Source organism: Camelus bactrianus, chromosome 9 (assembly GCF_048773025.1).
Source record: "Camelus bactrianus isolate YW-2024 breed Bactrian camel chromosome 9, ASM4877302v1, whole genome shotgun sequence".
Lineage (NCBI taxonomy): Eukaryota > Metazoa > Chordata > Mammalia > Artiodactyla > Camelidae > Camelus > Camelus bactrianus.
The window spans coordinates 54,219,757-54,235,109 of NC_133547.1; the positions used below are offsets into that span (position 1 = coordinate 54,219,757).

Here is a 15,353-nt window from a genome sequence, read left to right on the forward strand (position 1 = left end):
TTATTCACATTCCCCAACCGGACAAGCCGTGAACCATCCCAAAGAGAAGGCAATCCTACAATGACCACTATTTACTTCTAAATGGCACTCTGTGAACTCTGGGCACATTTACACTGTGAAGGGTCTGGCTCAGTCTAACATCAACATGCATTTCTGTTCCTCTTGTACACGGCACTGTCTATAAGAAGGGGGATCTGGAAGGCTCCAGACGGTGGGGGAAATCATGTGAAAGGAAGGGTCTCTGGAATAAAACCCTCGTGGCTGGCTTGACAACAAAGAATCTGGAGTGACAGTAACTTCTGCCACTGTCCCAGGACCACCCTGGGCTGGAGACTGGCCAAACTTTTGTGGGAATGAAAACAGCAACTTGTTAAACGGAAAAGCAAGAAAACCCAGGACTGCAGGGACAAAGGCCAGTGTGAGGCTCTGATGTGCCCATCAGAAGCCAGACTTGACCTCTTCTGTGTGGACCCCAGCTAGGCCCAAACACTCGTGGAGGGCTGGGTGGATTACTGGGGTACTGGGGTCACCGCACCTGAGAGGGCCGCTCAGTCTCCCAGCTTCTCTCCTTGTTGATGCCTGTTCTCCTACAATTACCAAGCGTCCCTCCCACGACTCAGCATCACCTGGTCTCAACAACAAACTGTTTAATAAGTATTTGTATAATTTTTTGAACAGTCAAAATCTTGGTTAGTAGGATTCAACTAGGTTGTGAGAACACTCGATTTTTGTAAGCAGAGGTAAAAATCCGTAACTGCCCTTTTAATAAAAAAAAAAAAAATCAAACGGCATGAGAATTGTCTAGCACTACATCAGAATCTCCTGGAGGCACTGTGAGACAGAGATTGCTGGGTTCTACCTGCAGAAATTCTGATCCATTGGGTCTCAGGTGGAGCCCAAGAATTTGCATTTCTAACAACTTCTCAGGTGATGCTGACAGTGCAGGTCAGGAACCATGCTTTGAATAGCAGCACCATGTAAATTTCTGCCCCATTGGAAATAGGGATTAATCAATGGACCACTATTCAAATCGTTACAGATGTGCCCAATCCTTTCCTCCCTTAAAAATAGCACCCTCCCAGCCCCCCTTTTCATTTTTGTCGGCATATTGCTTACAGTTTGATGTAGATTTTAAGCATCCTGTAATTCATCAACTAATTCTCTCCTGGCTACACATTCCAAGTAATTAAAGTTCAGTAATAACTTATTCTTTCTGCTCCAGCACCTGCATTTCATTTGTTTATTTTCCCAGAGTCATAAATCTGAAGGGCTGTCAAAGTGCCATAATATTAGTGCAATAATCAAAGTTAATTAGTCCCTCTCAATAAACAACAACAAAGCCATTACAAAGATGCATTGAAGTTTCTCCCAGCTACCCAGTTTCCAGATCACTTCATGGCTGGAACAATTAGAATCTGAGAATTGCCAGGTATATGAGTACATTGTCCTTCAGTCATTTAAAAGGAGACTGTGCTTTGTTCGCACTGATTCATTAACTCCAGGGAAGGCACGAGGGGTCTGGGCTCTGCCTCTAGGTTCTTCTGAAGGGTACCAAAGCAGACAGGGCTCTCCTCAGCTGCTAAGCCTTACCACGTGCATCCCAAACTCAATAAAAGAGGGACACAAGTGGCCAAGAAATGAGAGGGGCCAGCCTCACTACCAACTTCGAATAACCTGATGTCTTCAATCACTTTGGATTTATTATTGAGGGAATTTGAGAGATGAGAGTGTTAGCTGGGTTCTGATGAGAGGCAGCCCAGCAGAACTCAGAAGAGGATTCTGGCTTCAACGTAAGGGACAACTCTCTAAGAGGTGTGCCGAAGCAGGATGGGCTGCCCGAAGCCGAAGCCGATGATCCCTGTTCAGGGACGTTGTGTAAGTGGTCTGCACACTGGGAAGAGGTCAGACGAGGTGATCTGGATGGTCCACGCCACCCTAAGACCTTAAGATTCCTTGCACTTAGAGGCACTTGCTAGGTGAGTCCTCCTCTCTTGTCCTTTGAACTTGCTGTCCAGTTGCTCCCAGAGATCATTTCTCTCTCTAAGGCCGTGAGCCCAATGTTTGTTACCCACTGCTGTGCAAAAACCAGTCCCAGAGTGTAGTGGCTTAAAATAGTAAGCATGTCACATCTCACCAAGATTCTACAGTTCAGGAATCTGAATGGTGCTGACTCGAGATCTCCGATGAGGTTGCCAACAATCCCCAGCCACAGTCAGCTGCAAGCTTGCAAGGCCAAACGACTGTAAGAGGGCTCACGCGAGAGCCTTGTCCCCAGGGCTCTCCACGCCAATGCTTGAGCATCCTCCCAGCAAGGTGGCTGGCGTCCCCCCGAGTGAGTGATTCAGGACAGCAAGCAGGGAGGAAGCCACCGGCCTTCCAGGACCTCTCCTGGAGGTCCTACTCCATCACTCCTGCCACATTCTGCTCATGAAGAGTGAGTCACCCAGTCCAGCCCACATGCGAGGGGAGGAGAATTAGGCGCCACCTCTGAAAGGAGGACTATCACAGAATGTGTGGACAGATATGAAAGGTACCACAGCCACTACTAAGAATTCTGGGATCTTCAAAATCCAGTTGCGTCTCATCTCTCAGTTACAAAGTGGAAGAGACTAGCGCCAGGTGAGCCCCCAGGTGCACAGAGCTGGTTCTGCCAGCTCCACTTCTCGCCTGCACTAACGCCTGCCTCCGCAAACACCAGGCAGCTCCGACCCAGGGCGTGGGCACCGGGGACATGAACAGCCACCTCTGTGCCCCCTAGAAATGGAAGGAGCCCTTGCTCCTGACCTTGGCTCATCTCAAGATTAACTTACAAACTGATGGGAAGATGAAGAGAGGCTTAACTATTTCCCAGTACTCTGATCATTTATTTAAAAAAAAAAAAAGTTTCAGGGAAACACATTTTCCAACAAGATTTCTGAGAGTCTTTGTCTAATTTAAGGATCTGTGTTGAACAAGTCCGCCTCTCCCAAAACTACCATTTTTCTCCTGAGCCTTTACAACGTGCTAGGTTCTGTACAAGAGAGTATGTATGTGACTTTGGCTCATCCTGAGGAACCCTGAGAGCCATTATTAGCACCGTTCCCATTCTGCAGGTAAATAAACCAAGGTTCAGTGACATAACGAATTTGCCCAGGACACCCCACGGGCACATGTCTGAACCAGGAGTCAATCCCAGGTCTGTATGACTCCAAAGCTGAGGCTCCGTCCACTCCTCTGGGCTGCCTCCTTATAAATTAAAAATTAGTCTATTTTAAATACATGCTTCAAATAATCCTATACCTTTTGGAGCATGTGTGCCCCATCCTCAGACTGGCTGTATCTCTTTGTTCTCACGTAGAAGGCTTTATTGGCCCAAGGGCTGCTTCTCCTCTCTGTTTAATCTAACAGCTGCCACGTCTGAGACTCTCTGTAAATGCCCCATAATAAATAAGAAAAACAGTCTTGGGCATACTTTTTTTCACTTAAATAATGGAGCCTAAATGCCTAGTGCCCAGAAACAGGGTTTTCGACCATTGGCTGAACACCACCTGAAGACGAACTCCATCTCTTCAAACAATGTCCAAGTTGCTTAACAAGAACCCAGGGGCCCCACATTAATGCAAGGATGCATTTGTACTGGGTTTCCCACGATCGGGAGTGTGGGTTTGGAGCTGGCCATCTACCCTGACTTTCACTCTTTAAAACTCAGAAGTGAATCACAGTCCTCGTGATGCAAACGTTACAATGCATATAAAGTTTGAAAGATTCAGTTCAAGACCTGAGTGAAGAAACCAAAACACACACACACACACACACACACACACAATGAAGACACGGAGACAGTGATCAAAGACAATGAATAACACGCTAGACTAAGTCAATGCAAACTTTTCAGAATGAGGAATGAAATGGAAAACTGAAAGGAAAAGTACCAATCACAAGGTTGAGGCATGCCGGAGACAGAGAAAACTCAGAATATTTTATCAACTGTTTATGTCTACAAGAGGAATGAATAATTTATTATCTGATAAAGAATCTTTCCCGAGCCCATGACAAGAAAGGTCAAAGAGGTAGCTTCAGTGGAACAGTAAATACACTATACACTGCTTGAGATGGGAGTCTGGGAGGAGCTTCCTTTGGGGAGAGAGGTTCATCACCTCCGCCGGATTACAAAAGCCACCGGGGAAGCTCTGTTTCCTGGGGAGCCATGGGTACCCTTAAATCAGGAACAGAAACATGCACATCCCCATGAATACAATCTTTGGCTAAGTCCTTGGAAAAGATAGGCCAGTCCTCTGATGACACACACAACAGTAATGCTGGTCTGGCTAACAAGATACAAGATGGCTTTGGGTTTAGGAGATACGACTTCAAATCTTGGATCTACCACATAGCTCCCTGCTGTGCGAGCTTCGGCAAGGCTTCTCCCTCCTAGCCTCTAATGCCTCATCTGCAAAATAGGTTTACACGTAAGCATTTCACTGCTAAATGCTAGGCAGAATGCCTAGTACAGAGACAGCTATGAATATCCAACCCCATCTGCAGGTGATGATGACAACATGACATTTTGTAAACACAAATGTCCCAAGGGAGAACTTCAGAACTTTAACTTCGTGTGTGTGTGCACACATGTGCACTCGCTTACTGATTTAAGCAAGTGGTTTATACAGTTCTTGCTGGTTCACAGACTTGTTCATACCATACTTTATTAACTGAAAATCCAATACTACACATAAAAACAATTATTAAAGCAAAGAAATGAGGAACAAATCTAGCAGTTGATTTAGGATGAACTTTTCCCAATAATCTATAACTATTAATAATATTAATAGTTTTTATATTTTTGTTTAGCTAAAGATCATTCAAAGCAATGGGGACGAGCCTGATAATTTGTGATGCGTTGAGTAACGACCGTCTTTTCCAAGCCAAGTCTCCAGCTTAGACAGGCATGAGGCTCGTAAATTACTCCCGACACATGTTGCACAGCTCTGCCTCACACACACACATCACGTCAAAGAAGGCACTGCACCTAAGTCCTTCCACCTGTAAAAGCAAATTATGGGATTTAAGCTTCTATTGTCCAAGTAGAAGGGGAGAAATTCCCACAAGCACCCAAGCCACACAGGATCATGAAGTCAGTGAGTGGATCTGAGAGGGCCTAAAGGTCGCAAGGTTTCTCCAGGAGTTCTCAAAAGTGCAAGCAATTTATTACTCAGCATCCTCGCCCATCGCCCACGAAAATAGGGTGTCAGAATCTATTAAAAGCACCGCAAAGTGTTGATACATGTGCCTAATACACTAGATCTGAAAATAATAGTAAAATCACTATTTCCAATGTTTGTCAGTGAGGCTGCAATATGACATAACACTGTCAGCTTTCCACATGCCTTCACTCCAACTAGACAAGTGGACCTGGTATCGACTCTATCGGAAATGGGAATGATGACAGCACCTCACTCTCTCCGACATCAAGCTGTGCGGCCACCACCAGCCAAGCGTGCGCTGTCTCCCTAACACATGCGTATTTCATTACCCCGACTAATCAATCTTTCCTCCTGCCCCTCATCTCCCTGCTCTCTCAATAACCATTTTTATATAAACCATTGCTGGCTGTTTCTGATGACTGATCCCTTAATCATCTTCCCTAAATATACGCAAAGTGTATTTCTTTGTAAATACAAAAGAAAAAGCAATCACATAAATAATTAAGATGGCTTCCCAAATGACAGCTGAGTGCTAACATGAGCTCCACAGGAAAATACTAATCAACAAACTAAATACACATCTATTAAAACGTAGGAGTCAGACATACGAAGACAGAGAAAGAATTCATCGCAACTCCATTTGAATCGTGCAGATAAACATCCTCCCTACAGCTCCTCTCTCAGCCACTCGGAGAGGTTAAGAAAAGTAAACATCACTTTGTACTTTCATGTATGAATAAGAAATTATCGTTGTTGTTGTTGTTGTTATTATTAACAGTAGCAGCTAACATTTAATTGAACACTTAATCTATCCCGGGCAACATATTAAATACATGTACAGTCAGTGGATTAATACCCACAGGCACCTTTATCTCCTGGCACAGATATTAGTATTTGGATTTCACAGATGAAGAAACGAAGGTTTAGAAAAGAAACCTGCCCAAGGTCACAGAGTGTACCTGCTCCTACTCTTTGCCAATATAATGCAGCATATTTTACAGCAGTGGTTATCAACTGGAGATGATCTGCCTCCTCAGAAGACATATGCCCAAGAGGCATCTTGAAGTCCACCCAGCCTGCCTTCTCCAGACCTCTTGGAAATCTTTGTTAGATACACAAGAGCAGCTGACTGGATCCCTGCTACATTCTCCTGGCCAATGGCATGTCATCCGGACCAGGCCCTAGAAACACATGACGTCTAGGCCAAATAGAAAGACAAATTAGGAAAGCTTGGGATGGAAGACTTTCTTGGGAACCAAACCTTCTCACCAAATTCAACATACTTGGGTCACTCCTCCTGATGGAGGGATGGACCCAAGATGCACTCTGGGGAATCAGGAGAGGGTCATCTGGTACCTCCAAGGGAGGGCCATCAGCCCCTCCTGCCATGCCAGCCCACTCTGCCCACTTCACTGGTTATCTCAGTCCCCAGGAGATGCCAAAGCCTCAGAACGCTCACTGAGGGGCAGCCTCCACATGCCAGCTCTCTGACACTTCCCGTGCCACTCTTCACACACTAAGTAGTTTAGGTAAGGGCCTGGCATACACGAGGCAGGCTGGACACTCAAAACAATCCCCTCTCCTCTTTTACTTTCTCTTCCGCCCCAGCCAGGCCCCATTCCTTTCCCTCCTGCACACAACAGGGAGGCAGCTGGGTGACCTCAGGCCCATTCGCTCCAACTCTTACCAACCTCCTTCCTCCCCAGGGCCAGAAGTTTTAGATCTCAAGTTTTAGAAATCTGAACTTAAGAAACTGTAATAAAGTAACAAGGAGGAGCAAAGGGGAGTCTCACTTTCAAGAGCTCTGCATTGGGATGCTGGAGTCTTGTGGCTGTTTACAAGGGGCGTTTTTATACCTAATCAGCTACTGTTCTTCACAAGCAGCACCTGTCAGAGGTCCTCAGATCTCAGGATGAAGTGTGGGACAAAGCAGATCTCCACAAACAGAACGACAAAACCCAACTCCGATAAATATTTAGTGCGTAAAGGAAAGAGGAAACCACAGGACCGCAGGGATTCAGACACACCTGGCAATGTCCCAGACTGGGAGAACTGGCATGGGTTACTGACAGACAGGTGGTGCTGGCCAAGTGAAAGAGAAGCCGCTCCACTCTGAAAACAGGAAGATAAACCTCCTACTCAGCCAGCCTCCTGGGCTCCTTGAAGTACCCAGGAGAACATCAGGCGTTTGTGTTAGAGGTAAGGGGCACCGGTCAGTCACCACTCAGGGACGTGAGCGAAGTGGACAACATCCCCACGCAGTGACTGTTTCACAACATGGGCATGAACCCCATTTCCAGAGGTACTTTACTCAGATATCATTGGAGGCTGATGGACCTCCCCACCCTCCCTCCTGTTCTAATTATGCTCAGTGGATTGGTCTTTTAAGATTGTAGTTAACTTCTGCACTGTCCACGTTATCCAATTTTAACTGTTTTCAATGCTTCTCTTATTTCTAACTTTGGAGCATCTAAAACATCTCAGCAGGAGGGCATTTCCCCATGAAACAATTAGTAGGAGTAATAATTATTTACAGGCTCTTAATATAATTCCATACGGAATGTGTTTTCATTTAAGTTATATTTTACAAAATAGCTAGATCTCCCCCAAAAGTGGCTTGAGAACTTTATAAGGACATCATGAATGAAAAGGGATTGCTTGGGACAATAAACATGGGAGATCAGACTACCTTCCTCTGAGAATTATGATTAAGCCTGAAATTAATCACTCCAATAGCATACAGCAGTTTTTACAGCAAAGCCTGAAAGGTGATGAAAATGCACGCTGCTGGATGTGGCGGACAGGCCAGGCCGTTTGTAGAGGGGAGACTCTGGGGTTAGACGTCTCTATACTCACCGGCTGTGTGACTCTTGGCGAGTCCCTTCACCTTTCTGAGCCCTGGCTCTCCTGTAAGATGGAGAAACCCAGGCTTCTGCATCTAATCAAATAAAGGATACAAAACGCCTTGCCCAGGACACAGCACACGACAGGACTGCAGGCGTTAGATGCCCGGAGGCGGGTGTGAGAACATTCCACTGGCTTGGAGGCGGACAGGAGGGTACTAGGACGCAGATGCGGTGATGTGCAGTGAAGATGGAGGAGAGACACCAGGAAGGGGAGAGTGGGGTGGGAGGAGGAACGAACTCCACACCCGTGGAGGCTTGGTGTATGGGAGCTGCCACTGAGCCAGGTGCCCAGAGACTTTGAAGTGAGCTTTTGCTGCAACAAAAAACTCTGGATCATTTTGCAAATCTCCCGTGAGGTGCCAATATGTTGCAGTGCCTTCCAGGCTCTGACTGTGATGTGATTCATCCCAGATAAAGCATGAACATGCTCAAGCTGCGAGCAGCTGGGAAAACGGGTCGAGGGAACCGACCTTGAGAAACACAAGAAGGTGGTATCTGGTGAGGTACCAAGTCAAAGCCCTGCATGGAGACCAGGTAAGGAAGGGCCTGGAGGAAACCAATGTGCACAGGCCCAGGCTGGGGATGCAGGAAGAGGGCAGGGAGACCGGGCTCCCCGCAGGTTGCCACAGCAGCTCTCATAAGCTCTGCACTCCGGTAACAGTGCAATGGTGTGAAATGATAACGACGGCTTTCGGTGCTAAATCTGAGCTTCCATGGTCAGAATCTAGGGCAAATTAGGAATGTGGGACAGTGGGGTTCACAGAAAACAAGTGTGTTAACAGACCAGAGATGATAAAAGGGTTGAGTTTCTTCCGTCTCTAAAATCTGATTGGAATGTCTGAAACTCCATGCGAGTGTTTGGTTTTCATTCCCATTCCCTTTGCTCAGGTCCCTGACAGTGAATGTTTTGGGGGTAATTCTTCCTCTGGAGGTGCTGTTTGCTGGTTGTCCTAAAGTTACTCTACGGAAGAATGAAACTACACCATGACAAATTCCTCGTCGGAAACTGATTCAAAGGGACCCAATCATGGCTCAGAATGCAAGACAGACAAACTAAAAGGTGGGTCTTTGTGATCATCTCATTTAACCTTCTCTGTTAGAGACGAGAAAACTGAGTCACCAAATGGATTAAGAGACTTTCTAAAGTCCCACAGTTGATGAGGACAGATCCAGGAATTTCTGCCTCTAAGAATCAAAAAAAACATGGGATATATCCAGATGAATCTGTTCTCATATATGAGGAAAAGGAAGACAACCTTTAAAATGCTAGGTAACTGGGTTTCGGCATTACCTTCCAAGGCTGGTTTAAACATTAGCAACGCGTCGTACCAGGTGATTATTACACCATCACTTGAGATACTGGGATGTGACTTTTCTAGTCTAAATACAACATCAAATGGGCAAGATTTTACGAGTCTGACACTCTGTTGCTAGACCGCAGTACTCTTCCACGCTCACAGTGGGGGCAGAAATTGGCACGTCTGCTAGGGATAACTCCTGGGAAACAGCTTCCCAAACTTTAAATTCATCTGCCCTTTGAATCAACGAGTCCACTGCTAAGATTCTGCCCTGCAGTGCGCTCACAAAAGCATGGATCACGAACGCTCACTGAAGCAGAGTTGAGAGCCAATTTTGGATGCAAATGCAAGAGAGACCGAACTTCAAGAGAGCATCACTTAGAAGAGCAAAATAGTGACAACAATTACCAAAAAGAGACTGATCAAATTACAGCATAAGCACATGATGGAGTATCACACAGCAGCTAAAAGCAATGAGGTCGATCTATATGTGCTAATAAGAAAAGACCTCCTGTATCAAGAGGAAAAAATCCAAGTACGTAACAGTAGGTAGGTGGGTTTACTAGAATACACAACCTTTTTCTGGAAGAACACACAAGATATGGTTAATGGTATTTATCTCCCAAGAGAAGGACTCAGGTTGGAGGGGACTTTCACTTTTTATTTTATACCTTCCTGTTCAGTACGAAGATTCAAACCATATGCATGTATTACCGTTCATTCTCTAAACCCCTCTAAAGATTACTCTACACCATCTAAGAGATTATTACATTTTTTAACTTTGGAGTTAGAAAGATGTTAAGATAACTGCAAAAAAAATTGAGCCCTGTTTTGTTTGTTTGTTTTGTTTTTAATGTAACTCAAAATAATGAATCCAGTGAAAGCAAGGCAAGGGTACATTTGAAATATACTGAATTTGAAATCCGGCTTGAAGAAGCAGAAATAAATCTCCCTCTTCTTGACTTTCATAACTTCTCAGTCCGAAACACCAGACATTCTATTAAACAAACCGTAGTCTGTTCCTTCAGATGGCAAGAAATCTTCCACGGTGTTCAGAGAATGAAGGCAGTCTTGGCGAGGAGTACCCAGCCCCCTCCACACTCTGCTCCCAGCCACGTGACTGTCTTCTTCCCTCCCCCTCCTCCCCCTCCCTCCAGGACCACTGCACAGACCACCTCCTCTGCCCGGTCTGACCCTTCTCCCACCTTCTCCCTGGTCTTTCTTGAGACCTCAGCTCAGTCACCTCTTTCTTGGGGACTCCAAATATCCCCCACCTAACTGGCCTTATGTGCCTTTTTGGAGTACCACATACTTTTTAGTACCACATGCCACTATTTCAAGTTTACAGTGAGGTTTATCTTTCTTTGGTTCCATCTGTCTTCTGCCCTCAAACTGAAAGTTCTACAAAGACAGTGGCGACACCTGTTTGTGCTCGGCATTAGATGCCCAGTACCTAAGAAAGCGGGGCACTGCACAGATACATGAGCAAATGAACGCAGCTGGGACTTCCCTCAGAAGCCCAGAGATCAAGTTAAAGAAAGCGACCACCCTGTGTCGCTCTGGCTCAAACCCTCTCACGCCCTCCTCACCACTGACTCTGAGCCCCTCTGCAACCTCCTCTTCCCACCACTGGCTTCCAGCCACACTCGAGTCCCTATTGATCCTTGAACCCCCCAGGCACCATCCCACCGCCTTTGCACATAGTAAAAAGGACTTCCCCTGACATCTGCACAGCTTCCTACTTTACTTTGCTCAGGTCTTGAATCAAATGGTCTAACAACTTTAGAGGGGTCTCTGCTGACCACCCAGTCTGAAACAGTCCACACTGTCAACTCCTGATCCCTCCCTCTGCTTTACTGCCCAGTACTGCACTCATAACAACCTGACATTATGTTAAATATTAAACATAATTATCCTTTCATGGTCTGTTTCTCCTACCTAGAAGTCCATGAGGGCAGGTATTTTGTTTTATTTGATGCTACATCCTTAACCCCAAGGGCACTGCAGGCCCTCAATAAACGTTTGTGCACAGACATATGGATACCAACATCTGCACAGAGAGAGAAAAGCAAAAAGGAAAAACCAGAGAAGGGTTAAAGCCTCCTCCTTTGAAATCCTAAAAACTTACAAGCATAACAACCTCTTAGTTGCATTCACGGGGCGTTAACCACATTTTATTTTTCTTAATAAATGAGCTAGTGAGTAAACATTCTCAAACCTCTGACTAATAAAGCAGATGACATCGACAATGAACTATAAACAAACTATAAATGGGCTTGCTTGTCCGTTCATTCATAAAATAAACAAAGTGGATAGGACTTAAAAATAAAGAAAACATTATTCCAAGAGTAATAAACTTGACGCACTGTACTAAAACCTCCCCGTGTTTATCCCGGCATGCGTATTTGACAATTAAAAAAAACAGTCAAGCGCTTGCTTACCCATTCTCCTAAAATGCGTGACACGGCTTCATTGGCTCTTGTCATATTCCTACAGGCCAGGATCACGTGCGCACCATGGAGGGCAAAAGACTTGGCGGTTTCAAACCCTATGGTTTAAAGGAAAGTCAACATTAGAAAACACAAATGCAAAGCACTGGGTCATGCTGAATAGCCTGCACTGAGCACCACACGCATGGCCCTGGTGGTTCTCAACCAGATGCGGCTTTGCCCCCTAGAAGATACCTACAAATACCCAGAGACACTTTCAGCGGCCACAGCTGGGGGCTGCTGGTATATAACAGGTAAAGGCAGGAGATGCAACAAAATACCCTACAACTCACAAGACAGCCCTCACAACAAAGAATCACCCGGCCCAGATGCCAACCATGCTGCAGCTGAGAAAACCTGACCCCGGAACACAAAGATTTCAAAGGTGAGGGCTAGGCCACAGGAGAGCTCCAGGCAGAGCTGGCATTTCAGCATGGCTTACTAATGACCAGATCCTGTGTTAAATATAAAGAATAAGGATCTACAGAAATGCAGACGTGGTCACTGCCCTCAAAGAATTGAGGGTCTAGTAAGAGAAAGCAAACCTGGAAAGTAAAACCAACAACGTCTGGTAAGTTTCTCACAATGTGCTCTGCACTGTCTGAAATGTTTCAAGCACTCCTGCTTCCAGCAACAGCACGAGCCTTCGTAGACCCACCCTCACACTGAGAACAATGAGAAAAGCTGGACAGAACAACACACACACACATACACACATCTCTTTGAAGGCATCATGATGAGGGACGCTCTGATTGAGAATTCTGGGGGCCAACATCTGGAAAACTTGAAAGGCCAAAAGAGGGGAGCGAGCACTCAGTGCTTTTACACCCAGTGAAAAATATCCTTTAAAAGTAAAGGCAAACAAAATTTTCAAACAAACAAAAGCTGAGAGACTATATCACAAGCAGATCGACACAACACTAGCGGAAAGCCTAAAGGATGCTCTCTAGATAGGAGGAAAATGACCCCAGATAGAAATCTGGAGATGCAGAAAGTAACAGAGTAACGTTAAGGGTAAACATATGAAAAAATCCAAGTGGCAATAGTAATAGTTTCTGAGTTTCAGAACACCTAGTGAGAATTACTATATCGGTAATAGTGACACGTAATCTAGGAGGTAAGTAAGTACTGGGGATTACAGTATCCTAAGACCCTTGCATTGTCCAGGAAATGATAAAGTACTAATTTATATGAAACCTTAGTAAGTCAAAAATACAGGTTGTAGTCTCTACAATTACCACTGAGGGAACAGTAAAATAATACAAATTAAACAAGTTAAAGAGAGGGGAAACAATAATAAAAACAAGGAAGGACGAAAAAGGAATGTAAAATCAGTTATATAAATATAAAGCCAATAATAAAGTGGTATATTTAATCCCCAAAATACCTTTAATTGCAGTAAATATAAACAGACTAAAAACTGCAATCAAAAGACAAAGATCGTCAGACACGCTTTTTCGTAACGGGTTTGCCGCCAGGACACAGGTGTCGTGAAAACCACCACTAAATCTAAGCCAAAATGGGAAAGGAGAAGACTCACATCAACATCATGGTCATCGGATACGTAGATTCGGGCAAGTCTACCACCACTGGCCATCTGATCTACAAATGTGGTGGCATCGACAAGAGAACCATCAAAAAGTTTGAGAAGGAGGCTGCCGAGATGGGAAAGGGCTCCTTCAAGTATGCCTGGGTCTTGGACAAGCTGAAGGCAGAACATGAGCACGGTATCACCACTGATATCTCCCTGTGGAAATTCGAGACCAGCAAGTACTACGTGACCATCATCGACGCCCCAGGACACAGAGACTTTATCAAAAACATGATTACAGGCACATCTCAGGCTGACTGTGCTGTCCTGATGGTGGCCGCTGATGTTGGTGAATTTGAAGCAAGTATCTCCAAGAATGGGCAGCCCTGTGAGCATGCCCTTCTGGCTTACACTCTGGGTATGAAACAACTAATTTTTGGCGTTAACAAAATGGATTGCACTGAGCCACCCACAGCCAGAAGAGATACAAGGAAATTGTTAAGGAAGCCAGCACCTACATTAAGAAAATTGGCTACAACCCTTACATCGTAGCATTTGTGCCAATTTCTGGCTGGAATGGTGACAACATGCTGGAGCCAAGTGCTAACATGCCTTGGTTCAAGGGATGGAAAGTCACCCGTAAAGATGGCAATGCCAGTGGAACCACACTGCTTGAGGCTCTGGATTGCATCCTGCCACCAACTCAGCCAACTGACAAGCCCTTGCATCTGCCCCTCTAGGACGTCTACAAGATTGGTGGTATTGGTACTGTCCCTGTGGGTCGAGTGGAGACTGGTGTTCTCAAACCTGGCATGGCGGTCACCTTTGCTCCAGTCAACGTTACCCAGGGACAACGTGGGCTTCAACGTCAAGAACATGTCTGTCAAGGATGTTCGTTGTGGCAATGTGGCTAGTGACACCAAAAATGATCCACCAATGGAAGCAGCTAGCTTCACCACTCAGGTGATTATCTTGAACCATCCAGGCCAGATCAGTACTGGATATGCACCTGTGCTGGATTGTCACACAGCTCATATTGCTTGCAAGTTTGCTGAACTGAAGGAGAAGATTGACTGTCATTCCGGGAAAAAGCTGGAAGATGGCCCCAAGTTCTTGAAATCTGATGATGCTGCCATTGTTGACACGGTTCCTGGCAAGCCCATGTGTGTTGAGAGCTTCTCTGACTATCCTCCTCTGGACTGTTTTGCTGTCCGTGACATAAGACAGGTGGCTGCTGTGGGTGTCATCAAGGCAGTGGACAAGAAGGCAGCTGGAGATGGCAAGGGCACCAAATCTACCCAGAAAACTCAGAAGGCTAAATGAATATTACCCCCAATACCTGCCACCCCAGTCTTAATCAGTGGTGGGAGAACGGTCTCAGAACTGTTTGTCTCAATTGGCCATTTAAGTTTAATATTAAAAGACTGGTTAATGATAACAGTGCATCGTAAAACCTTCAGAAGGAAAGGAGAATGTTTTGTTGACGTTTTGTTTCTTTTGTGCGTGTGGCAGTTTTAAGTTATTAGTTTTTAAAATCAGTACTTTTTAATGGAAACAACTTGACCAAAAATCTGTCACAGAATTTTGAGACCCATCAAAACAAAGTTTAATGAGGAAAAAAAAAAAAAAGACAAAGATTGTCAGACTGGATAAAAAACATACATAAAACATACTCCTTACAAAACTGTGTATATTATGTTTTATATCCTTAAACATAAGGATAGAAAAATTAAAAGCAAAAGAATAGGAAAAGGTATATCATATAAATATGAATGAAAAGAAGTATTATAAAAGAAAAAGCTGAATATTTCATAATGGTAAGTTCTAACCTACCAGGAATACATGACAATTCTAAACTTACATACCCACACACACAGGGCAAAAGTTGACAGAATTAAGAGGAGAAATAGACAAATTCATTATCAGAGTGGAAGATTTTAATATCA

General features: G+C 44.9%; 1 protein-coding gene and 1 pseudogene across 7 annotated transcripts in view; one reads left to right on the top strand and one right to left on the bottom strand.

The window, feature by feature from the left end:
* Positions 1-15,353, bottom strand: part of WWOX (WW domain containing oxidoreductase) — a 902,472-nt gene that overhangs the window by 843,367 nt on the left and 43,752 nt on the right. For 6 of the 7 annotated variants that reach the window (XM_074370373.1, XM_045505235.2, XM_010967466.3 and 3 more), the window contains exon 5: positions 11,829-11,935. In XM_074370373.1, coding sequence (XP_074226474.1) covers positions 11,829-11,935 — 107 coding nt within the window. Of the gene's footprint in view, positions 1-4,647; positions 5,023-11,828; positions 11,936-15,353 lie in introns of those variants that run through there. The other variant, XM_045505259.2, reaches the window with a different exon arrangement.
* Positions 13,310-15,020, top strand: LOC105078812 (elongation factor 1-alpha 1 pseudogene; annotated as a pseudogene).